The sequence below is a fragment of the Chaetura pelagica genome, unplaced genomic scaffold (assembly GCF_000747805.2).
Source record: "Chaetura pelagica isolate M959 unplaced genomic scaffold, ChaPel_1.0 scaffold76, whole genome shotgun sequence".
Taxonomy (NCBI): Eukaryota; Metazoa; Chordata; class Aves; order Apodiformes; family Apodidae; genus Chaetura; species Chaetura pelagica.
The window spans coordinates 4,134,318-4,161,441 of NW_009970723.1; the positions used below are offsets into that span (position 1 = coordinate 4,134,318).

Genomic DNA, 27,124 nt, shown 5'->3' on the forward strand with positions numbered 1-27,124 from the left:
CATTGACATTTGCAGCAAGTCCGCTAAGTACGACTCCTCTCTGAAGCCCCTCAGCTTCAGTTATGATGCCGGCACGGCTAGAAACATAGTCAACAACGGGCATTCCTTCAACGTGGAGTTTGATGATTCTTCCGACAAGTCAGGTGAGAACCTTATCTTCATGGAGATGGGAGAAACTGCTGCTAAAATGTCTACTTAGGCAAAAAAAAATAACGAGGTGTTTTGGTTTCGGTAAGGTCGGGATTCAGCCTTTAAAGACTCAGTGTCCCTTGCAGCTCTTACAGACTAGAAGAAAACTCCTCTCCTATTAAAAGAAAACTAAGCCTAACCTGGGCAGTCTTGAGCTGCCTTGCTCTAAACTCCAGAAAAGTGAATTGCTCTATTCTTATTTAAATCAGAAGGATTGGGATAAGGCCTCAGCTATGAAGACAAAAAACAAAAAAAAATAGAACAAAGCATTCATTATTTGACAAGAAAAAAATTAGGCATAGCTCATCATAAGCTACTGACCAAATAGTGAAAAGAAGAGGTAAAATACATTGTAAGAAGAAATTTGCCTTAGAATAGCAAAGGGTTACAGTTAACAACTTGAAGTGAAAATAGTTTGGAAATAGTTTCTTTGGTTATCAAAATATTGTTTCATGTTTCTGAAGCCAATAAGCTCCCAGGTTAGTACTGAAACGGAGGAATGATTAGAAAATACCTCTTTGTTCTTCTGAAATTGTAACAAGTATTGTTCCTGACATTTCTTGACGCTGGGCTTTCTAGGTAAAGATAATATATGTGACACAGTACTATACAAAGTTTGCCAGCAGGCAAATTGTTCCTCAGCATGTTCCGGTTCCTGGTTCGGTTTGGTGAAATTAAGCACTGAATCCTGCAAACCTTTTAGTAATCCTTACTGAAGGAAACCCTGTATTGATGGACATATGGAATACAAGCTGCAGGTGCACCAAGGGCTTTGTAGGTTGTCTTTAATTGTTTGGTTTAGTTTTTCAGCTGGTTGAATTTGCAGTAGTCACCACCCTGCTGCAATGAATGTGCCTCTATTTTTTATGTTAGACAGCAAAAACAAACCCATTGTAAGTCACTGTCTTCTCTAGACACTGCCTGATTTAAGTTGCTTGAGCAAGTGCCCTATTTTTTCTAAGCATTTCGTTGGTAATGTCATTCCAGGAATGGTGCTGAAAACAAATGATCCATCCACGCCTACTAAAAATTTGGGGGTTTTGCAGATAACGTAACAGTACAAAAGATATCCAGTGTTGCACTAAGAATTTGACTGTATTTTAATTACAGTCTTTATATTGAACATTATAAAGTGGTCAGCTGTAACTCTTCACAGTCGTATAACTTACACATAGGTCCAAATACAAGTTACACTGAGTATCCACATAAATATTTGTATGGTTTAAAAAAATGGAAGAAGATATTCTAACTTCTTAGTGTTCATTTTTCTGAAGCACTGAGGAGCCAAAGTAGCTGAATGCATGTTCATTTTAACAGTGTTGTGGGGAATAAAATAATGCCTCAGAGTACAAAAAAAAAAGGATTATGTTTTCAACAGATGTGTGCGAGTCTGCTCTTGCTGCCATCCTGCTCTCACTGAGCTCAAAGGAGACAGGTTCAGGTCCTCACAGTATAACAGAACTATTAGGTGTTCACTTTGTGTGGGCATAAATTTGGAAAGACTGTGAAAATAAGGTATTTTGGTAACCTGGGAGGAAAAAATGGCAAGAACATATAATAATCTAAAGAATTGTCTGCAGGAAGAGTGTTTTTTATGAGAAAAGTCTGTGCAGAACCGGAACATCTGTGACAGGGATCCTCTGACAGATATGCAGTGACACAGCTTTCAGAGTGGGAGGATAGGAGATACAAGTAGAAATATTCTCAGTAGCTCTATTAGTGAATCAGAAGCTGTTTATTCTTTAGGGGAAAAAAAGCATTGAGCCGATCTCTGTGAAGCCAGGCAAGGGTGGATCCTTCAGTATCACACTTCCTGTTGAAAATTACAGTGTCTAGAATCTACCTGGTGGCATGCTTAATGGCTTCATTGGTATGCAGCTAACTAGGTAACCTACTTTCCTTACACAAAATAGAGCTGTCTTTGACTTGACTGTGCTTAATTCCCTCCTGTTTCTGAATTGTGTGTACAAAAGTTGTACAAGGAACAGTCACAAGGAGAAACTACGAGAAATTATGTGATGTGCTGGTATGTTTTACAGAACACAATAGAATAAATCCCTGTAAATACTTCCTGCAGGCTATAGTACATGCTCCTTTGAGCTACCCATATGCAGGGATGAATTATCTGTGGTAGTAGGCACAAAATTAAGTTATTAGATCATTATGTGCAATTACTCATGTCTTGAAGATTATTCACAAACAAAGAAGTAGATCCCTTCATTAAGAATCTTCAGGCTCATGAGTAATGACACTGAAGTAAATTTAACAGCAGTTTTATATATTAATGCATGTTTGATTCCTGTTCTTCAGGGTTCTCGCAATACAAAAAAAACAGGTAGTAACACGGTAGTAAAAATAGGTAAGAAAGCTAAAATACATGATTGTCTAAAACTCTTTGAAAGTAGTTCTTGCTTCTTTGATTCAGAAAAAAAGTGTTATGTGTTTACTGTTTATCACAGGTAACAAGTAGATACTAAAATTATCAAAGTTTTTATGTAAAATATTTTTGCCCAAATAAAAGGCTCTTCTACCAAAATATGTATTTGTTACATTATGCAAGTGCATATCTGAATATGTAGTGTAAAGCTGCTGCCCCTATCAGTGAAACATAAAGAAGATAAAAGAAAAAAAATCTGATTGGTTCAGATGATATCCCATCTGTATTCAATACAAAAAAAACAGGTAGTAACACGGTAGTAAAAATAGGTAAGAAAGCTAAAATACATGATTGTCTAAAACTCTTTGAAAGTAGTTCTTGCTTCTTTGATTCAGAAAAAAAGTGTTATGTGTTTACTGTTTATCACAGGTATATGTAAAATATTTTTGCCCAAATAAAAGGCTCTTCTACCAAAATATGTATTTGTTACATTATGCAAGTGCATATCTGAATATGTAGTGTAAAGCTGCTGCCCCTATCAGTGAAACATAAAGAAGATAAAAGAAAAAAAATCTGATTGGTTCAGATGATATCCCATCTGTATTATTTAGAATAGTAAGGATGTAAAACAAAAGTTCAACTTTTTAAACAGAAGTAATGTATGTGCAATTCATATGACTGTTGTATCTTCACAGAAGAAAAGGCGTTTTTCTCTGCTCTTAGAAGATCTCTTTACTAATATATAAAACTTTGGAGACATAAATCTTGATTCAGGTTTTACTACGCCTATGACCTATACAAATTTTCTCTTACAAAGTTGTTTTAACAAAGAAATTATCTTAAAACCTTTGTGATAGGCTTCAAGCCTCTGTTTTAATTCCTTTTTAATTTTATTAGATATGCTTAGATGTCACTAAGCATGCTTAGAAAAACCCTCTTCCTAAATGATTACCCACAAATCTTCTATGTCAGTTCTTGTAGTACAGCCTTTAAATTTCTTGGGCTACGTGACAACTATTATATTCCAGAATACACTTCTAAAGGCTCAGACAATTCCAAAAGTGAATCCCCTTCATATTTCAAAGTTTGTAGTTGTAAGAGATGCTGTACAGAAAGAAAATTCACAAATCAGCATTTCCATGTTTGTGGACATTTTTTTTCTGATTGCTGAAATTCCATTCTGTTCTCTTAGATAGAAGATGCCTTCTGTCTTGTTTCCTTGCAGTCTTTCAGAATGTTTTCTTGGACGTGTGTGTAGAAAGTGAACAGTGAACTTCCTCTTCAGTTTTTATTTAGCTTCTCTTCTTTAGTTCTTGCAGTTTCTTTCTTAGTTCTCATGTCCACTGCCTTTTAATAACAGTGAAAAGTCAAGTATTTGTAGGCATTAGTCTTTAAAATTTCTATAGCTTTAAATAAAAGTAACAACTCATTGCAATGAAGTGTCATCTGATAGAGAACTACAAATTCAGGTTCATCCACTCTTGTATCCTGGGACCTGACCTTCCACATAAGAGTGAAGCGAATGGTGCTGTGAACAGTTGAATTATAAAAACACACCCCATTTTAGAATTGTATAACAAAGCACTGCCCTTAAGGGTATTTATTTTAACATATTAAACACTTTATGTTATAGTCTGGTGTAAGGTCAAGTGTGTTCTTCCAGTCATTTTAAAGATAGAAGTAAACAGTGGCTTCTCAGGGCTGTAAAACCACAGGAAGTGACTTGGCTCAAGAAAGCATGAAAAGCCCTAGAGAAGTTTTTGTAACATACTTACAGAGTGTTCTCTGTGTAAGTTTCCTAGAAAAACTTAAGAATTTACCTAAAACCTGAAACTTAAATGGAAAATTCACACAGCAGTAGGCACTGTATCAGTATATTCTGATTGTGTGTGTATGGTGAGCTGATAAAAGGAAGAAGTCAATCAGCAATTCATGTATTCTGTACCAAGAATTTTAAAATACCATATTTTAGATTTGGAACCTGACAGAAGTGAATTACAGCTATGGTTTAAGGCTCTAGGGACGTTATTAAATATACTGGTAATTTCTGCTTGTCCACAAGTCACTTAATTATTTCCTTCATTCCTGGTAGAGCTAGAGACAATACTAAAATCAAAGACAGTCCTGTGTAAATCTGACACTGTTGCAAATATTAAATTGCAATAGAAGTTTAAAATTATGAAGAGACCTAGGGAAATGAAAATACTCTATTGACCTTGGAACTAGCACCACTTGGGAGACTTTGTCATTGCCCAATTCTTCCTGTAATGTAAACATTAATGAGAAAGCTTCAACTGTCTTGATTTATGACTTGCTATCATAATTTATTTTGTGTATTTGTTATTCAGTAGTCAATGCATGATCACTGCTTACTGTGAAAGTTGTGCTGCTGTTGCTCTTTTCCTATATTCTGCCTCAGCAGGTATTCTGAGGAAGAAGCACACAGGTCTGCTGTCCTTAAGGAAGAACTTTTAATTCAAGTCACTGTTACTGAACTATTTTTAGGCTTCCCAGCTCCAAAGATGTAACCTTAGCTGTGCCAGAATAATATTGCATGTTATCAGCCATGGATTAAAGGTCCACAATACAGTACAGCCCAAGCACTGTACTGAACCTTCCAAATCAGTGTAGTATTCAGACACCTGTCAAGGTGTCACAAGTACTGTTGTGCACTGCTTGACTAGAAGGTCAGAGGTTGTAGAAGTTGTGTAATCTTTAAGGCATTTCTCTAGTGAACTGGGATCACCAGACACTGCAAAGTCTCTGTAAGCAGGTGACTTGAGAATAGATCTAGTATTTCCAGGAACTGGAAGGGAAGATAAGAGGGCCTGAGATAAGTCATGCATGGTTCAAGTCTTAATTTCTTTACCGAACACAGAAGTGCCCTTCATTTGCATAAACTTTTTTGTGTTGTTTTGTTTTTTGACATGCAATTTCTGACTAGAATCCTGACATGGATTGTCTTTAAGAATCATGTTAACTTCCTCCCTTCTTCCAAATTCCTCCTCTAGAGGTGCTTTTAGTGCAAAAGCAGGATAAACTAGTCAGTTGTTATCAGCTAGGGCCACTTAAAGTTTATTTTTAAGACGTAGTAAAAGCTATGTGCCAGATGTCACCATGACTACTCTTCCCAGCTGATCTATTTGTTGATTTACTTATATGCATGAGGGACTGCTCCTTTCTTGCAAGCAATGTTCACACAATACATTTGTTCATCCTCTGTTAGATCTTGGCATAGTATGAGCACCATATTGAATACAAAATTTTGGGTACAGTAAGCAGTCACTGAGATTAATATTACAGGCATTACCATCAGAAATTAAACCAGTTCTTATTTTTAAGAGAGTTTTAATGCTTCGAAGAACTCAGTTCTTACAAAGTCATTGTCAGTTGCGATGGTGTGAAACATGGGGACTGAAGGCTGATCAGGGACTCAGTACAGCACCTTATGACTCTCCAAGAACCTCTGTTCAAGACACTACATGAGAAATAAACTGCACTTTTCCCAGGGAGTGAGAGGAAAGTTAAGAACCTAAATTATTTTCTGTCTCTGAGTGCTACTCTTTTTAGATTAAAGAGTTCAGCTGAGGTAAATCAGAACCATTGACCTGCTGCATTTTGGCGCATGTTTCATTCTGGTCTATCTCTGTGGACCAGCCTTCTTGCCTTATCAGACTAACCTTCTAGCAGGGTCAGAGTAGGGTTTTCTTCTGAGATACCAGTTACGTAGTTTTACTCTTGGCGAAACCTATTACAGATATTTTCTGCGAGTATGATCCTTACAGTCAGATGCTTGCATGCCATCTTGCTCTCTTGCTTGTCATGATACAGCGTCATAGGAGGAATGTCTGAAAGAGATAACATGAAGAAGGAAACATCTCACAAAATGAGACTCTCTGTGCTCCATGTTTCACAGGACTGACAGCTCACCCTAGCTGAACTCTTCAGTCGGCCAGATGGGGAAGCCCATCTTTGCATAAGAACATCCTCTAAGAGTCTTTTTTTGTGCTATTAATAGTGCATGGTGCTCAGGATTTTTTTCTCAAGTAATGCTAAGTCTCCTCAAGGCCTGTTTTCTATCATACAGATGTCTGTGTATACACAGAATCTTGCAAAAATCAACTTTAATGTATAGACTATGCATATATTTACATATGCACATACTTACAATGTCATAGACACATGCACGTCTGCTGTAGGCTGATACAAAACCTTGGCTTTCTTTATACCAAAGCAATGTATATGCAAGAGGACTGTCCTCAAAAGTAGATTCTGTGACATGTCCTGCTGCTAGGTGGTTGTTTGAAATTTTAATTAGAACTAACTTTACTATATTTGGAGCTCTATACATCCACTGTGCTGTAGTGGGCTTATAATTTCAGCTAATAGAAGGAGCTTTGCTGTCAGTGATTTCCATTTTGAGAACATTTTCTCATTCTGCATTGTCTCAGAGTAAAAAACTTTAGTATTTTTTCTTACCAGACTAATTTTTATGACAGGAAAAAATTCATTCTAACTCATGAAATGATCTTGTAGTTCAGCCATTTTGTGTATTTGCTTGAGAGCTTTATTGCCTTGATGAGATTTATTAGTCTGCTGCACTGCATAGGGAGAACATCCCATAGGAGGTAACTAAATAACAGTAATTCCACAGTATTCCTGCAAAAATTCACAAATGTGGATGCTGCCATGCCCTGAAAAAAAGCTAGGAAGTGGTCAACAATATTTTTTACAAAGCTGCTTTGTTTCACGTGGGAAGGGTGAATACCTGGTGACTTGCCTTTACATAGAACAGTGAAGTTATGTGGCCTCAGTAAAGAGCTGTCCCAGATCGAGCTAACCTTCTTTATCCAAGAAATCTCACAGACATAAAGCTAGCAGTTTGTGTGGTTATTTGATTTTCCAAATTACAGCTGCTAATACTTAGGCTTATCTAATTTGGAAAATGTTATGAGATCATTTAATAACAGTGCAATATAATTGCTGGATGTTACTAGTATAACTTCTCCAGTAAGAATAAAAGGTTGATGGCAGTTATTATTTCATAATCTAAGCAACGTAGCTCCAAATTTGTCTCATTGTAACATTTTGAGTAACTGTCAAATAGGAAAAAATAAAATAAAATTACATTTTCAAGCTGTTGCTTCCTGGTCTGTTGCACATCTATGGAGTCCAGGTTACTGCTGTAGATTGTGTTGAGTAGGATGAACCTGTAAGAAAGCAGTGTGTTTTCCAGGTTCGTTGGTGCTCTCTTCACATGGCAACTGAAGCCATGCTATGTAACAAAAGGGAGAGCAGCTATATATGTATTTCCAGGATGGTGTACACTAATACGGATTTGAAAAGGAAGGGACCTAATGGTGAAATGCTAATACATGATTTGGAGTTTCCCCATCCCTCAGAAAAGAAGGGGATGGAAAGGTTGGATTTTTGTTGTCAATGCGGTGTCAATTGATGTTCATGTCACACAGGACAGGGATGTTCTTCATATGACTGTTGCTCTGATTCCTGATGAACTTTCAGTCTGCAAGAGCTGGTAGCACTTATTCATGGTTTAAAAAGCTTGTGCTGGGAAAAAATGAAGCTCTAATATTTCTACTTTGCCTTTTAGGTTTAATTTTAAATTCTACTTCCTTGGAAAGGCTGAGAAGTATTAAAAAATAGTAACTGCTTAATGTAAGCTAGAACAAGAAGGGCTGTTCTGTAATTAAGCCTGCTGAATTTGTATTAATTTACACTAATCTAATTATTACTTTCTTTGAATGCTCTGCTGTGAGTCAAAATAAGCTAGTGCTGGATTTGAGAACCACAGAATGAGAAAAGTAAGCAAAAACTGCCAAGAGGTTTTTCTTTATCTTTTGATTTTTTGCGACTATAACAAACTGTGTAGACAAGTAACACTGCAAATGGATTTCTGAATATTGCATGGTTCTGCTTTTCAGCATGCTTTCTGTTGGTTAATAATGGCAGATTAACCTGTTCTGTGCTACTGCTTTCTGAGGTTGAGGAATGGTAGAACCTCAGTTCATGTGTACCTGCAATGAGCGGCAAGTCCATTAGCCAAAGGTACTGAAGCTGAAACATTGCAACTCCATGATATAATTCTTAAATGAAGTATGATAATTGTGTGGATTAAATGACTTTGTGTCTGTAAAGACACAGCAACCCATTACTTTGTTTTCAAAAGGAACTAATGCAGTAACCATTCTGGAAAAAAGTAGTATGGTTTGTAGTCCTGTGGTTGAAACAGTTATGATTCTTGGCAACTAGCACATGCAGAAACGCAAAGGTAGAATAAGATATGTTCCTATTTAGTTACTTTAAGTAGCCATTCTTCTTTGTATCACATAGCTTGGCAGTAGGTAGGGCAAGTCTTGGTCTGTTGGCTGTTCAGTGTTGGTACAGTGTCAGAAATTACAAGGACTGCAGTGGAACATATATCCACATTTTTCAAAGATAAATACATGTTGGGAGACTTCTAAATATATTTACCAAAGAAGCCCCAGGGAAATACTAAGCTTGTCCACTGAACCAAAATTTTGCATGTGTAAGGCACACCAGTGAAAACAAAGGTGGTTTTTATATATGTTGTATTTAATTTTCATGTACTCCAGTTTTTCAGTCAGATCCTTCTCACACCATTGCCAAGTATTCATGACTGTTCTCCATGCTTGTATATAATCAGACCTGTTCAATCCTGAACAGACAATGACCTTTTCTTATCTGCATTTGATGTATATTTTAACACATGCACGTGTTGTGGTAGTGTCTAGAGTATTTGCAGGCTGAGAGGAAAGCATCTTTACTCCGCAGTACCATTTTGTTTGTAGCACATACGCAGAGCACACTTACGTGTGATATTTGATGTCAATACTCTTCTGTCACTTTATTGTATATATATACTTACATAGAAGAAATTATTCCTATTATATCTCTATTATATCTCTAAGATATATAACACTCCAAATTACATTTTAAAATATTTAAGTATTAACGTATTAAAGATTTAATTGTGAATTTGAAACACTTAGCAAAAAGAACCAAAACAAAACAGCAAACCACAAACCGGTGTGAAACCTTGTTCTAATAACTTAGATAAATAGCTCTATTTTGTAGAAATATTTGTTATTGTTCTGTGCTTTATGCTGCACTGGAGGAGACAATGTCTGTGCCCTGAGAATTTAGCAGTAACAGGGCTTGATCCTGTGTATCATAATGGTGATTGGTCACAGTTTAAGTACAAAGTTAAAACTAACCAGCAGAGTAAGGGAGCTCAGGGGAACTTGCTCCTACTTAATTAGAAGTGTAGCTGGGCAGTCCACTTACAGCAGTCATGTGGCAGGATTTATGTCAGGGACTGGAGAGCATAAGTAAACACCTCCTTTCCAATCCATATTTTAAAAAATCTGCTTCTGCAGGCTGTGCCATTCTCGCCACCATTTAAAAAAATAAAAATCATTCTTGAGTAAAGGATGGGAGAGACAAGAGATTTGAATTCGTATCTCTGCCATGGCTTGTTCTATGTCTAGTGCTTTGCCTTGCTGCAACCCATGGCTAACAGGTATTTAGGTTTAATTTGGAACCAAAAGCATTTTAGTCAGTCCAATCCAACATGGGATTTGCAGGATTAAGGCCTAAATGGATAAAGTATCTAAAATGAAGAGACAGAGTGCATTACTAAGTCAAAGATAATTTGGTCTTCAAGTGTGCTTTCATAGAATAACTCTATATGGGCCTCTTATAAAGGCTTTTCTTGGCCTTTTTTATTTATTTGGTGACAGAAAAGTTACATCCTTAGGTCTTCCCTCGTCACCTGTAACAGTAGCATGCCTGTTGAATTGCTGATGAGACACTCACTGTAAATTCACTTATGGTTTTCTATGTTTATTATTTATTTTGGCATATTGCAGCGATGTACCGTTGAGGATGATCTGGAGTAGCATGGCAGCATGCAGAGCAATGAACTGTTATTCACTTGGAAGACTTGAGATGGACGTTCCAGTTTGAAGTGCAAAGGTTATGGGAGATGCTAATGGGAGCTCTTTGCTTTGCAGTGCTGCAGGGAGGAGCTCTGGATGGAGTCTACAGGCTGGTACAGTTTCACATTCACTGGGGATCCTGTGAGGGCCAAGGGTCTGAGCACACTGTGGATGGTGTGAAGTATGATGCAGAGGTAGGATGTACTTTGCCTTCTTCAGTCTTTTGTGTATAGTGAATTATTTTTTTTTAAATATTCCACCACAGTAGGAGCTTTTGTGCAGATACTCATAGGGCAAGAAATTGTGGAGGTTACCGGAGAAGATACAGTGTACAGTGCCATTCCAAGACCCCTTGCAAGATCAGAGATAAGGATTGGAGGACTGCTTTTTTTCAGCAACTTCATGTAAAAGAGACTACAGAATCAGAAAAAAAACACACTGCTTTCTCAGTGACTCTGGAAAATGTTGAAGAAATAGAATCGCAGCACCTCCATGCACAGACATCCCCTTTTTCTGTTTTGAATTTTTAACATTAGAGAGATTTATATAAATTACAGAATACTTTTGGGACAGACTCTTTCATCTTTTGATAGCAAATAAGCAAGGGAGCTGTGAAGAGGGCAGGTAGTAAAGTGAGACCACGCAGACACTCTCTATAATATCCTTAGACTTAAGATGTCCCTTGGACCACTACAGAAATGGAGTGACTTCAGTGCCTTGCATCCCACCTTTCTGTGTCCCCTGTTAGGAATCTACCTTTGAATGCTGTGAAAGATTTTTTTAACCATTTCATAAATGCACATTGGCTGAACATACTTGCTGCTTTTTCTTGAGACAGAAGTAGCTTTTGTCTTTTTTGAGAAACTTGCCAGTGCCTTCAGATCTATTCATAGTACCAGTTACTTGCTCAACTTGACTTGCAGATATGAGGAAACAGGTGAACTTCAGTTAGAAATAACTTGGAAATCAAAAAGAAAGCAACATCCTGGCTAACGGGACCTGGATATTGATTTCATGTTATTTTCAAAAGTTTTCAGAAAAGAACTGTTTTTAAAAAAACTCTCTAGATTGCAGGTCAAATCTATATCTCTTCTCTTTGACACCAACAATCATGTCTTCCAGTGTTGCTAAGAGCTCCAGGATATATACCATTAAAATCCTGCAGGCTGCAAGCAGGAAAAGCTCATGCTGAAGATAACAGGAGTTTCACTGAACTAAAAGCAGTATGATACAGCCACAGTTTGCATTTAAAACTCATCTGGGAATAGGAGTGAGAAGCAAAATAAAATGCATGACAAAAATCCCTTTGCATAAATTAAACTTGAAAGTAGATGAATCATTCAGCAAATTCTTAGCTGTACACAAAAGTTTTAAAATCTCTGCAGTAAAACACCATCTGCTCTTAATGCTTAATAAATTGCTTCCCTGTATCCTCATTTGTAAAATATTGTGGATGGAATATTATCTTCATAGTGCTGCTTGTTTTCTTTTTTCTAGCTCCACATTGTTCACTGGAATGTAAAATATGGTAAATTTGCTGAAGCTGTGAAGCATCCTGATGGTTTGGCTGTGGTAGGCATCTTCATGAAGGTTAGTTAAACATTTTCTTTTCTATTATTTCGTTGAGTCTAGTATGTTTGTTGTGTTGCAGGGAGACTTAAGAGCCTAAAATAAAAAATATTGCAGCATTCTGCTGTACTGCATACATCCATAGTGAGCTAGGTGGTGCTCCAAATTCTTTACTTTCTCAACATCTAGAAACTGTGCACCAGCCATGGAGTGTGACTGCCATCAGTCACCGGGGTGGCCCTGGGGCAGCATATTTGCCTTCATCAGGACAGTGACATTGCCAAAACTCTTAGCAGTGAAAGGTGATGTGGATAACTGACAAAGTTATGTGTGTATGAATATACAGTAGGACCAGCCTGAATAACACCTATTTTCCTTTTTCTGTCACTGGTAAATATCCAGAGCATTTTGTCTTAGTTGAAGTGGCTCCACAGCTAGTTGGAGGTGACTGTACCCCACAGTGTGCACTCTGTCCTGGCCTCGCTGTATTTTATTAGGAGGGTGACTTCTATGAAAAAAGAACAGCTCAAGTCCAAAAATAAATCCACATACTGCAAATGAAAATAACTTTAATCTGTCTAGTGTCCTTGGCTGACCCATTTATGCTGTCAACTGGCATGATTTTGCAGAGACAGTTCCAGTCACTTTTGCTGCAATACTCCTGATATGTAATGAAATAGTGCTGAGAAAATGTACTATATAATGTTTCCTTGAGCACTGTAACAGAAAACTAAAGGTATCTTGAGAGTGCATGGTTATTTTCTTTTCATGTGGTTTGTGTTACAGGTAGGAAATGCCAAGCCTGAAATACAGAAAGTTGTGGATGCTCTGAACTCCATTCAAACAAAGGTAGGCAGTATGTGCTCTCTGTGTTAATTTAGACCAATCACAACTGTGCTCTGTTCTTCAGAAAGTGTGTTTTTTAATTTATTTTTTTACTTCTTCCCCTTCTGATGCATGTGTGAAAGTAAAACAAACTTTCCCGCCAGGTGCTCCTGTAATCCTAAATGTGAAAGAGATTTAAGTGAAGTTGTGGTAGAGGGCAGGAGTACTAGAAATGGAGATCATTCTGTATTGCTATGGCTACATTTTTCTGCCTTCTAACTGCATTTAAACCAGTAGAGGTAGGATTTATCTTCCTAATCTAAACTGCTTTTCTGGGTGCCCTTTCTAGCCATTGGTAACTGATGCAAAAGGCGCTTTTCCTCATCTCTGTGTCTGTAGGATAAATTTCCTTCTTCTGAGAGGGAATGCTTCTCTGGGCTATTTCTAGAAGGAGTCCAGATAGGAACTTCAATCAGGATATGTAAATATTGGGGGGGGGGGGAAAGGCCTTTCTGTGTTTTAAATATTGTGTGAAATATATGTGTGATCTTAATGAGCTGAGTGATGAGAAACCAAAAGTACTTACTGAGTAAATAGATACCTTCACAGTGGCTAAAGGCCTGTGCCAATGAGAAATGTGGAAAGGAAAGGTAAAGAATAAGACTGCATTGTCATCTTTGTCATCAGGCTTCCTTTGAGGTAAATGGATGTAGCCTTTACTGCAGTGGACTCTCAGGTTCTCCTAAGGTCTGTATTTCTAGTACAATCAGTGTACATGGCATCTGAAATGTCACTGGTGCTTCAAGCAAGGTTAAATCATATGTCTAGGAGCAAGAAACATAAATTCAACATTTGAAATGAGAAACTGTGTTATGAAACCCTTAGACTGTAAGAAATATATTGCTGAAAGTTTTCAATCTAAATGTACTGTAGGAGACACTCAACACTTCACTCAGACTTCATTTCTGCTGTTCTCCAAACATGGAGTTTCTTCCCATTGAAGACTTTACTGCTGCAAGCTCAGCGTGTGAGCTCCTCTAATGTTAGTCCATTTACTTTCTTTTTTGTAGGGGAAGCAAGCTTCCTTCACAAACTTTGACCCTACTGGACTGCTTCCTGCATGCAGAGACTATTGGACATACCCTGGCTCACTGACCACTCCTCCACTGCTCGAATGTGTGGTCTGGCACGTTCTGAAGGAGCCCATCACTGTCAGCTCTGAGCAGGTAGGTCTGCAATAAATGGTGCCAGTAGATGTGTACTGGAGTCATGCTGATTTGTTCTGTTCAGCCCTCCTGGTAAGCTTTGAACTGACAGTTTATGTTACTGCAGAGCTATGCAGGGTTTTACCTAGCATCACGTGTCAAAAATGTATTTCCAGAGTGCTTATCCTCTTCTGACAGGACTCTGCTTCTATGTGTGGAAGTAGAGTTTGCTGTAAAACGTAAGGCTGTCCTCCATCTGGACACAGTCCAGGGAAAATTTGGGAGTTTTAAAGGTTTAATCAGGTTTTCCAGATAGGTGGTTAGAGCTGCCATGTGGTAAAAATCTGGGAAACTTCTAGCATGCATGAAGGGACCATTTGCACATGCAGTGTTAGTCTAGCATGTATTGGGAGCTTCAGCAGGTTTGCTGTACATACACAGAATACCTGTCTGGGTGTACTTGCCCTGAAAATACTGGGTTCACCAAGCATCTGAAGAGCATGTGTTCTGCATCCACAGTCTCACACTGTAGATTTGTAGTTGGTTTGTTGATCTTCCAGCATTTCCACGACACAGAGCTCATTTTACAAGTTCTATTCAGCACAGAACAGACTGGGAAATCCCACGCAAAATTGTGACAATCCTAACAAAACCACATTGTTTGGAAGAGACAAAACTTGCAGATTCCAGAAGTCCTGAAAAACTTCCTTTATTCTGTTGATCAGCTTGAGGAGAACAGAATCTTCCTAGTAGGAAGGAGTTCATATCAATTAAATCACTCCTGGTCCTAGCTTTCTGCACCAGGGGGTTTATTCAGCTGATATGATAAAAAGTGCAACTGAGCTGTTATGGGACTTAATGTAATAAAAGATACAGTAAAATACAAGGAAGAACTTTTGAAAATACTAATTATAGCAAATATTACCATCAATAAACTGTAAGGGAGCATTAAAGATGACACAGTTTACTTGTTCTAAACTGCTGGTATTACTATTGATAATCCAGGGTTTGCAATTATGGTTTTATTATGGGGCAGGAGCACATTCACCAAAATAGTTTTTTCCTACTACACCTACTTAAACTACCTACAAGCGGTAAATGACACCACTTGTTTCTCCCACACACACCCCTCTGTATTGCCATCAACATTTCAAAGATGGATTTGAGATCAAAACAGTGTGTATGGCAGCTTGCCTTTTTATTCCAAGGCTGGAAACAACCATAAAGCAGAGTATTGACACTGGGTTTAAGTTGAATTGGTTTGCCAGAGGTAGATAAAAGCTGGCTGTTAGAGCAGGGTGTAACGGGCCTGTTATCATTTGCTGTAGTGACACAACAGTTCCTGGCAGAGCCTGAGCTCTGAACTTTGTTCTAGTCAATCCTGAAAGTAAAGTCTTCTCCTGGGCTGGTCGCTGCTGGGGGCATTCTTGTAGCCTGACTTGTATGAAATCCTGTATCCCACCTACATATTTCTGTCAGCAGTTCCAGCTGTCTTTGCAAGATCACTTTTGGGATGGGTTGTTACTTTGGCACAGTCTTTTTAGTAGTTTTGGAGATTCTCACTTAGATATCAAGGTGCTCTTCTTACATCAGACTGTGCAAACACTAATTTTACTTTAGCAACAAGCACTAAAACATTACAATATGCTCCTATTGATGTGGACTACTTTTGTATCTCACAGTATTTGAAAATCAAGATGATCTTGAATAAATTCGACTGCTTTAATTTGACCCAATGGTGTAAGGTTTGGGGTTTTTTTGGTGTGTTTTTTTTTATTATTTCAACCGGATTTAAAAAAAATTCCACTTTTAAAAGAGTCAAACCAGTACAACTTTTAAAGGATTCTGAAAGGGTTTCAATTCAGGATCAAGGACAAACAACTCTTTGTCCACAAAATTCAGAAAATGAGTGTCTAAGTCTTTGGTTTCTGTGCTTTCTGAATTCTTATAGCTAGGATATTTTGTGAACAGGAGAGCCTGTGTTAGGGGCAGAAAATGATGTTAGGTCAAGTTGGCTAAAGCATCTCTCCTATGAAGAGAGGCTGAGAGGGTTGGGATTCTTCAGACTGGAGAAGAGAAGGCTCCAAGGAGACCTTAGGGCAGCCTTCCAGTACCTGGAAGGAACTTCAGGAAAGCTGGGAAGGGACATTTTACAAGGGTATGTAGTGATAGGACAAGGGGGAAAGGGTTCAAACTGAAAGAGAGCAAACTAAGATTAGATATTGGGAAGAAATTCTTTAGTGTGAGAGTGGTGAGACACTGGCACAGGTTGCCCAAGTTGTGGATGCCCCACCCCTGAAAGTGTTCAAGGCCAGGTTGGATGGGGTTTGGAGCAACCTGGTCTGGGGGTAGGTGTTCCTGCCCAAGCAAAACTTTGAGTTGAACCTCTGGCTCAGGCCTAAGGTGTGTAGTTTAAATAGTCCCACTGAAACAAGAGTATGCATTTTGAGGATGTTTGTGCCTTTTTCCGCAGATGTGCAAACTCCGTGGCCTTTGCTTCAGTGCTGAGAATGAGCCCGTGTGCCATATGGTGGACAACTGGCGCCCGTGTCAGCCTCTGAAGAGCAGAGAAGTTAGAGCTTCCTTCCAGTAACCTCAGTGCTGAGTGTTTTAGAAATTGCTGTGTTCGTGAGGAGCCCTTTTTGCTAAGCACAAATCAAACCTTTGCCACGTGTGCCCTGGCAGCATCTTGTCTCCAGATCCATTCTTTCTTTCGTTCTGCAGCTAAAATGCCAGCTAATTAAATGTGGAAGGCTCTTGGCCAAATAGAAAAGGGTTCTTAAGCTGTGGGGGCTGGGGAAGGCTTGGGAGGGTGGTGGCTGCGTGCATTTTGGTGACTATTTCTGCGACTGACGTTTTGGTGTAACACAGTAAGTTGGCTACTTGGGAGAGAATACAGTGATAGTGAAATAAGCCATTTTAAGAAACCTCATCCACAGGTGTGATAGTTCACATAACTAACGATAACTTGAAGCTTTGTGAAAAGCACAGGAATAGAGAATCTAGATATGATTTAGGAAAAAAAAGTATTTTGAGAAAGTGAAGCAAAACAAATATTGAGATTAGACTTCTTAGATTTTAAGAAACTGACATGTAAATATTTTTGAGACCGTTTTACATTTTTACCCATGCTATCAAAAACCTTGATTATGTGTTAATGATAGTGTTGGATTTTTTTAATTAAAAATGTCCTAAATTAAGTATTACCTTTAAAAGTTCTTATTACCATAGTAATAATAAAAAATCTTTTCATTGAGATAATATATGCTCTAATTTAAAGAGGAAAATAATATTGTATTTTAGATAACTTCTCTAATAAATCTATACTTATATTTATGCTTCCATGTTGTTATTTTAATTCAAGAAAGGAATCACTAATCTGTTTGCATCATTGCATATTAAATGTAATTACTAAATGTGTAGTACATTGGGAATGTTTCAATTACACTGAAGATGAGTGCAAACCTATATGGATATGTAAGGAAATTTTCTCTAAGTAGCTCTAAGGTTTTTTTTTGAGCAATCTCTATAAATTATTGTCAAAGTAGACTGCATAATAAAAGATCCCTCACAAGAATTTTAAACAAAATCATGCTGAAGAATGGTCTTCTCCAAACCAGTTCCTTAAAATTGCCTATCACAGAATCACACAGAATCTTAGGGGTTGGAAGGGACCTCGAAAGATCATCTAGTCCAACCCCCCAGAGCAGGGTCACCCAGATCACATCACACAGAAACATATCCAGACGGCTTTTGAGTGTCTCCAGCAAAGGAGACTCCACAAGCTCTCTGGGCAGCCTGTCCCAGTGCTCTGTCACTCTCAGAGGAAAGAAGTTTTTTCTGATGTTTACATGCAACCTCCTATGTTCCAGTTTTCACCCATTGCCCCTTGTCCTGCCACTAGACATCACTGAAAAAAGCCTGGCTCTGTCTTCCTGACACTCGCCCTTAACATATTTGTAAACATTGATGAAGTCACCCCTCAGTCTCCTCTTCTCCAAGCAAAAGAGACCCAGTTCCCTCAGCCTTTCCTCATAAGGGAGATGTTCCACTCTCTTAATAATCTTTGTGGCTCTGTGCTGGACTCTTTCAGGCAGTTCCCTGTCCTTGAACTGAGGGGCCCAGAACTGGACACAATACTCCAGATGCGGCCTCCCCAAGGCAGAATAAAGGGGGAGGAGAACCTCTCTTGACCGACTAACCACACCCTTTCTAATGCACCCCAGGATGCCATTGGCCTTCTTGGCCATAAGGGCACATTGCTGGCTCATGGTCATCCTTGTGTCCACCAGGACCCTCAGGTCCCTTTCTCCTACACTGCTCTCCAGCAGGTCAGCCCCCAACCTGTGCTGACACATGGGGCTGTTCTTCCCCAGATTCAAGAGTCTACACTTGGCCTTGTTGAATTTAATCAAGTATCTCCCTGCCCAACTTTCCAGCCTGCCTAGGTCTCTCTGAATGGCAGCACAGCCTTCTGGTGTGTCAGCCACTCCTCTCAGTTTAGTGTCATCAGCAAACTTGCTGAGGGCACACTCTGACCTTTACTGACCTTTCTTAAATTTCTTTAGAAAACTTGGTCAAATTTCACCCTTTGAAAAGCTTTCCCTTTAAAAGACCCCCTGCTCCTACCGCAAAAACAGAATAGAAAAACAGAATGTTCCTTTGCCGTAGGTCATTTGTTCTGAGTTTGGCTTTTCTGAATGAAGCTATAAAGGTACTTGTGTCTTCCTGCAACAACTATGCTGACTAATCCAGGTTCTTCATGTTGAATGGTTTGAATACTTTACTGATTCTTAAGTGTCACCCACACGCCTGAGTGCTACACATGTCCCCTAAACAATACAAGGGAAATTACACCTCTAAAATTAGGATTGCAGATCCAATACTGTGGCTTAAAGCTGCTGGAGAAAGACAAGAGGAAGCACCGTACAGAATCACAGGGTGACTGAGGTGGGAAGAGATCTCTGGAGGCCATCTGGTTCAATTCTTCTACTCAAGCAGAATGCCCATAAAGCATTTGAGTATCTCCAAGCATGGAGACCTATGCGATTATGGCATACTTATTTCAGCAGGTTGCATCCTTTTGCAGAAGCTGAAGTGCTTGTTGGTGGTCACAAGCACTAAACTTTCCTGGAATTATGCAGGTATGCCATAACTTCCCCTCAAAGGTGGCAACCCTAATCTTTGCATAATGATTACATGTTAGGGCACTCCTAAAAAAAAAATATATATATGAGAGCCTTGGATTTTCAAACCCATATCTTGACAACTATGATACCCTGCCTACTAGGTGATACGACTTTTTGAGAAGTGGTAATCTCATTGGTACCTGTACAATTTTAATAGTATCCAGGCTAGTTATGTGACAGAGAATGCAAATTTCTCCCTAATGGCTAGGGTAAAAACCTGGAAATGCCTGCAAAGTTCTAACCACTGCTGCAATAAAAAAGTTCCATAAATCATATTCCATCACACTTCAAGGTTGTTCCATAAATAACAAATAACAGCAAAACCAACCAACATCAGCCATATATTTCTCATCTTGTTGGCATGAGCTTGTTTACCTGGAATGTTGCCAGTGCCATATGTTTGCCTTTGTGGAATATGAAGCACTTTTGTATTCAGCCAGACAGTGCAAGCTGATGTTTATGTCACCTACTTGGTGTACTGGATGACCCTGCTGTGTGTCTTAGCTATGTGGTCTACAAGGAACAACATTCTTTTTTTCTTTTTTTTCTTTCTGAAATGAACAAACATAAAGAACCTGTCACCAAAATCCTCACAAGAACTTCTCTCCAGCATAAAATGGTACATGGGCTTATCACAAGTTCACACTTTTCAGTTAGACTCTTGTGCAATGGATAACATTTTCAAGGAAGATATACATATTACCTCAACCCAGAAATTAAGAAAAATTTCCCTGGCATTCATTTCCTGAATGGTGAGTTCAATTAAGATAAAGATAAATAGAACTATCCAGTTCTTCTTCCTGACCTCTATTTTCCCTCATTATTTGCTCATATGAAGAAGTTATAATTAGGTCTTGCAATTGCTCCTCAGCACACTTAAAACCTGTTCTAACATTATGCTCAGACCTGTTTCAACTGGAAAACTGTTTATAAATTCATAATGAAAAAAGAGAGACCACTTTGGTCATGGAACAGAAGAAGTTCTACTGTGGATAATTGTGTTACTTTTAAGTAGACAGCTCTGATTAAAGGGAAAATTATTTAGAAGAAAAAAAGAAAGAAGACTAGCGTGTTAATTTGAAGTCATCCTAAGATACTCAGACAGCACTTTGATGGGGGAAAGAGAAAAGCATGTTCACTTGCAAACTGTTCATTTTGCACAGTTTATAATCTTGTCTCACACTTCTCTGCCAACTCCATGTGTTAGAACATTTTATGATCTCTCCACTGCTATTTTATAAGGGCTTGGTGTGTCCTAGATTGACATAGGCGGGTAGACTGTGATTAGAGATCTTCCCTGGGAGATTCGATAATAATGTCCTGCATGGATTCACAGTTATTTATAGAAGTCCAGATAGTTTATAGAAGAGTATCAGTCAGCAAATGACAGCTTTAGGATTTTCTGACTCTTCAAAGAAAAGCCCTGCAAGCAACAGCTGTGTCAAATCTAGTATCACAGAAAAAAGCAGTGATGAAAACACAGGCACTGGCTTTGTTGAAAAATTCCCATGGACCCTCCAACATCAGCCACTTCCTCTTCCAAACAGCATCTCATACAGTCACATAGCACCCGGTGACAGTTGCTTACACTGAGTGTTTGATGTGTTTTAAGTCTACTGGGCAACTGGATGCTCCATTACTGTCCCCCTTCCTCTTTCAGTATGATGGTAAAGGGCTGTGCTGCCTTCATGCCATCAATGGTTCACTCAAGCTATGAGACTCTCCAGCCACCTAAATGTACAAGTGCAATGGGTGCATGTTCAAAGCCACCTCGACTCCATACCAAGCAGTAAGAAGTTTTTAGACCACAAGTCTTGCTATTTTTTTATCCAAACCACAAACCAAAGACATTTCTAGTATGTCCCTATCCCAATGTGGATTACAGTGTCATGGTTCCCCAAGCTCTCTCTCAGTGTTTATCCAACACTGAGTTCTTCAAGACACACACTTCAGTTCAGAGCTCAAAGCAATGTACCTATGTTGCCTGAGCTGACGGACCCAGGTTCTCAGCAGGGCTCAGTGCTGACATAATGTAGCTGTGTTGCTCCTAATCCCAGAATGGACTCAGTTTTGTCCAGTGAGGATGTCAATGCACTGCAGCATATTAATATTAAAATATATATCCTCAGAACATTTTTTAAAGACAATATATAAGCCCTGTTTTTATAATCTGGTGTGGTTTGAGGCTTGGTAGGTACATATGACAAGAGGCAGTCACTGCTTTTTTGAACGAACACACTGAAACAGCAAAAAAAATGCACTGACAGTATGCAATAAACAAATGATTAAAGCAGAGAGGTAGATATTAACTACATTGTTTTCTTAAGGGATGGGTTCTCATGAGTCCTGTAGCATCATTCAGCATTCAAGGACCTGGAAAATTTGCAGCAAAGTAGTAGAATAGAATAGATTATTTCAGCTGGAAGGGACCACAACTGCCTGACCAATTGGCTGGCCAAGTTATAGCATGTTATTAAGGGCATTGTCCAAATGCCTGTCAAACAAAGACAAGTTTGGGTCATTGATCAGGTCTCTAGGAAGCCTGTTCCAGTGTTTGATCACCTTCTTGGAAAATAAATGCTTCCTAATGTCAGGTATCAACCTCCCTTAATGCAGCTTTAAACTTTCCCATGCTGTCCTGTCACTGGATAGCAGGGAGAAGAGAGATCAGCATCTCCCCCTTCACATTCCCACCTCAGGAAGCTGCAGAGGGCAATGAGGTCACTCCTCAGCCTCCTTGTCTCTGAACTAGACAAGCCCAAAGTCCTTAGCTCCTCCTCATAGGACACTCCTTCCAACCCTTTCAGCAGCTTTGTTGCTTTCTTCTGTCTGGGAAGACCCAAGAACAAACAGAGAGAAAGGTTTGAGTGGTATTTGGGTGCCTTGGACCAGGGATAAAACAGACAGAACTTTTCCTCTACATGAATGGTGTCTCTGAGAGCATGAGAGAGACAGCAAAGCTGACAGGCTTCACAGAAAGCAGAGGCAGCGGCTCTCCCCTGGATGCTGCACTACTAACCCAAAGGCCAGGTCCAAAGGTTTGGATCAGTCCAGTAAGGTGGGAGGACTCCACTTACAGGGTTGATCACTGTAAGAAGTGAAACCCATGACCAGTGCAGGATCCTCTTTGCTGATCCTGTGCCACCCCATATATAGAGGGAAAAGAAGGCTAGGTGGACCTTCTCTCTCACTCTGCTACACTGCTAGGCTTACTCCAGTGCACCTAAAAAGGGAAGGACAGTGGAAGCAGAATGTCCTTCAACCCCCCCAAAAAAAACAAAAAGAGAAAATACACCCAATGGTCCTGTTTTTGGAAAACGGTAGCTGCATAATACTTTTTTTTAGTTACTCAAACATCATGGAATAACTTCCTCTTTCTTCTGCCTAAATTCCTCTTCAACCAGCTGACTTGAACTTGGTGCCAGAAGAATATAAGGCCATTTAATAGGATGATACTCACATCAAGTGATGCAGGATATTGTGATTTGGATTATGCAGCTCTTCATCACTTTATTGATCATATTTCTTCCACTATAATCTAATTACATTATTCTCAAATGACAGTTTAAATAATACAATCCTTGAATCAAAACAGAAGGCCTCTAGATGCTTCCAATGAATGTCTTTTAGTTCTTTTAGCCATTAATAATCATGCCTGAGAATGAAAATAAAAAATGAGAGCAGCATTTTTCAGGGAAAAAAAAAAAAGGAAAAAAAAAAAGAAAATATAAAAACAAGGACTGAAAAACTTACTGTCCTCACTCAGAAAATATTCCTGGGAGATGTTTGAAAGGACAGCATTTTGCAGATGAGCTTAAAAGAGAGGGATAACAATTTCCTCCTGAGCTTTGTAGAAGTGCATCAGACTCCTACATGTTATTTGACTAATAATGAAAGTCATGCCCAGGCAGCATTTTGAAAATGAAGTATTTTAGATTATTTTAGAGACATAAACAAGTACTTAGTGAATGATAAAGCCTGCAGTTAAAAAATGCAATAGTCCCAGAATGAGTAAAATGCCCCTGCTGAGACTTCTTGTTCTGCTCAGAGTTTTAATCTCTGGAGAAGAACTCATCAAAAACTCACATCATCAAGGGTGTGGGAGAAGCAATAAAAAAATTGAGGGCCTGATCATTAAAACTCTGATGTGTCTAATCACTGACATGAGTAAACCCATCCATTAATTGAAGTTCAATTGACTTGTCATGCTCCCTACACAGGAAAGGCCATTCTCCTTCCATTAAGAGTGGAGTTAGGAGACTAAGTACCTGAAAGGTCAGGTGCTCTATTTCTTTGGATTTCAGCTTAGGGATTTATCCTGAGGAATAGTGGGAATGGGGTGAGATGGAAGAATCACGTGTAGTTGGTGGTGGCTAAATGAAATGCTCTTCATTTTTTCCTTCAGCTTCACAGAGGTTTCCCAAAGATGTGAAGGTGAAACAGAGACTGCACTACTTCTGTTAGCACAGCACAGGCGTGAAGGATTATTTTCAGGCCCTCATACTCCAGGTGCAGGTTTTGAGTTTATTACAATCTCAGTGGCTCAATTACAAGAAAACCAGGAAGGGTGCAAGCTCCTGGTTTTCAAGGGTTCTGGAGTGCCCTATGCAGTGCTCAATAGTGAGATCACCAGTGAAGAGCTGGTCTCTGCATGACCTCCACCTCTATATTAGGACCTTGACTTTCCCAATGTCTTACAAGCTCACAGCCCAGCAGGTACTGGTATAAATGTAGTCTTGCTGAAATCTCTTTTTCCAGAGAGAGATTTGTCACACCAGAGGTGGCAGCTGTCTCAACAGGAGTGCGCTTTGCTGGTGGGACTGTTCATGTGAAGAAAGCTGGCCATGCTCTTGAGTGCTCTGATTTGCAGGATCCAACTCTTTAATTTCTGTCAAGTAAAATTCTGTTTCTATCTAGTTATGTAATCCTTGTAAAGTCCCTAGGTAAATGGAAATGTCAGAGCATTCCTATGTGAAAATCCATTCTTTTTTTTTCTCAGGGGAATTTGCAAGCACTGAGCAGCTATCTTGATTGAAGGAAGAAAGGGGACCCTGAAAATATCCTTGCCTTTCAGAAAGAAAAATAACAAACAGGAAAAAAGTCTAAGCTTGTGGAATTTTGGAATATTGAGATTATTTTCATTCTGAGGAATATTTATGTCAGTGTAACAGTGACCTGGTCTGTCATGCATTCACCACACTGTGTTTAATAAAGTTATATGATAATAACAAAATAAATGAATAATGTTTTATTAGACTCTGGGCCTCATATCTAACTACATGAAAAATGTCAACCTCATGTCATGGGAAGGAAAAGCTTTTCTTCCTCCTGTGTATTGTGCCTTCAGTAGTATAAACCTTTGTAAAACTGTTTATTTTTGTCATTCTAAGACCATTTTTCTCAGAGAGGATATGAAATACAAAACCAATATACTAATTATCATTCAAAGCAAATAATCCACATTATGCCAAACAAAATATTTTTTATTTAGTTAGTAGCTGCTTCTCTTTGACTTCAACTTTTTGCTCTTTAATCAAAACTGTACCTTTTGAAGTGTTCGCTTTTAGTAACAGGGAAAAATTGTGTCATATGTTTGCTCCAGCCAAAAAGTACTGTGCATTTCAGACACAATACATTTGCTTATGGTTTCTTACAGGAACTAGAGATTCCCTCTAGGATTGGAAAAAAGCTTTATTAAAAGATGTTTCAAGAGCTCAAATGAAGCTAATTGCCCAAGAGGGATAGGGAACCAAGTAAAAAGCAGGCCTGTCATAGGCAGCCATCATTACAAGTCAGTGCATTCCCAGGGACTGAAGAGGTAATGACACCAGACTCTTAGGAAATTCACTTCCAGCAAGCTTGATTAGGCAAGACAGCGAGTCTAATCTGCATTTAATGAGTGATTCAGGAATAACTTAAACACCCGACTGTAAGTTAGCAGGGTACTGACAGAGACAGGTACATGCTCTGTGCACATCTTGTGACCTAGCTAATTACAGATATCTGAAAAAGTTATTATGCTTTTTCCATTCAGTTTCAAAATCTGTTCTCTGCTTGTTATTGGCCTACTGTTATTTCTGCAGTAGGCCAACAGGTATTTATGCCTCCATGGAGCCCCAGTGTAATTAGTGTGTATTCGCAGTGATGTCTGCTAATCAATAAGAAGATTTTGAGCTGTCTGTACACCCCAAGTAAAGAGTTCTAAAGACATGATAAAATATAAATGGAAGATTAGGATATTTTCCTATTATAGGGAAAAATTATTTCCTTTTAAGAGATTGTTTTTAGATACATGGTTTTTCAACTAGAAATAATGTGTGAATGTTGGCAGCACTGCAAAACATTACCAAGGCAAAACTGTATTAACCTGCACAACCTACAGTGACACCATCCAAGGATCAGTCCCTTCCTGGAGTCTTAAAACCCTGCAGCACCTTCCTTTCGATTTACCGTGAAAAAGTTGCTGAGGCATATTTAAGGCTGACTATATGTCAAGGTTGCAGTAGGGAAGAGAGGTGTTCAAGACACAGATAATTGTCACCCATACTTTTCAGTCTTTTGTACTTCTGTCACTGAAATTCAAGCACAGAATTCATTCAGCAGGTAGCGCTGACACTTTCTTCTCTGCACCTTCAGGTCTCATACAACACCCTTCACTTTCCCCCCAGCCTCAGTTAGGACTCCAATACAGTGAACTAGACCTACGACATACTCCTAGTATAGATTTCCATCTCCTGTTCTCTGTATTGAGAATACAGATCCTGGGATAACTGGGGCATTTGGCAGTGGCTATTGAAGCCTGTGTGACAAGAAAAAAGCTACTGCCAAAACAATATAGAGGCAACCTACAACAGAGCAGCTAAGGGAAGGTAAGTTGTTCTATTGTCATGGTTAGCAGATTATGATTTCCATGTTTGTTTTGCTGTGCATTTCTGTTTTTCTATCTGAATTTCCTCAGTGCTCTGTACATCAATGTGGATAAAATCAAAGCATTTGGAGTAGCTATTACCTGCATTTTACAATGGAGGGAATGAAAGCAACCACAGAAATAAAAGTGATCTCTAAAGTCGTACTCTTTATGATCAGAAATAAAGCCCAAGGCTCACACATTAACTGTGAAATTATTTCTACTCCCTAGCAGTCAGAAATGAGCTACTGACTGCAAGAGCAAGAGACGTACTTGAAAGAATGAGGGGTCTCTGCACTTTGAAGCAGGCAAGGCAACTTGGGTTAGACCCAGACAGCAGCACCACTGCTCAGGCAGTCTCTGCTGAAACAATCATCTCTGCCCCAAGGAGCTTTCCTCCTGTATGCTGCTGTATATACCACCAGCCTCTTGAAGATTATGACTCAAGATCTCTGCAGACTTATAAGGTTGAAAATATCCTCAGCAGCTTCAGCTCTTGCAAAGCATATTAAGATGTAAGCGAAACCTGCTGCAACAAGCTCAGGCTGGATATGCAAAGTTTGCAAAGGTGGCACAATGCTTAGTATTTCTGTTATAAATCCTTTGTTCCACGGGATTGAAATGCAACTGTAATTAATCGCTGCAGGATGGAGCTAGGCAAGAAGGCATTCCAGACAAGTACATAGTATTTTTCTTTCAGCAAATCTGATAATATTGCACATCTATGTGAAATACTGGGCAGATTACTCCAGAGCCTTGAGATTATTTAATTTTCCATGTAAATATAAATAGTTTTAACAGTATACAACAGGGATTTGTAGCAATGGGATTTCACCAAATAAAAAAGCTATGACCTAATTAGATCCTGTCTACCTCTGTTTCCA

At 38.9% G+C, this 27,124-nt stretch overlaps 1 protein-coding gene across 1 annotated transcript; it reads left to right on the top strand.

Annotated features, from left to right (window-relative positions):
* The first annotated feature begins 8,370 nt into the window (after positions 1-8,370).
* Positions 8,371-17,473, top strand: LOC104396560 (carbonic anhydrase 2). The gene is made up of 6 exons (XM_010006411.1): positions 8,371-8,388; positions 10,621-10,739; positions 12,043-12,135; positions 12,901-12,963; positions 14,010-14,165; positions 16,618-17,473. Coding segments are annotated over exons 1-6 (552 nt in total). The 5' UTR covers positions 8,371-8,387; the 3' UTR covers positions 16,738-17,473.
* Positions 17,474-27,124: the final 9,651 nt, after the last annotated feature.

What these genes read in the sequence shown, in the direction of transcription:
- LOC104396560 (XM_010006411.1), top strand. An exon ending in TGAACTCCATTCAAACAAAG is followed by an intron (nt 12,964 to 14,009) that starts GTAGGCAGTATG and finishes TCTTTTTTGTAG; the next exon opens with GGGAAGCAAGCTTCCTTCAC. An exon ending in TCACTGTCAGCTCTGAGCAG is followed by an intron (nt 14,166 to 16,617) that starts GTAGGTCTGCAA and finishes CTTTTTCCGCAG; the next exon opens with ATGTGCAAACTCCGTGGCCT.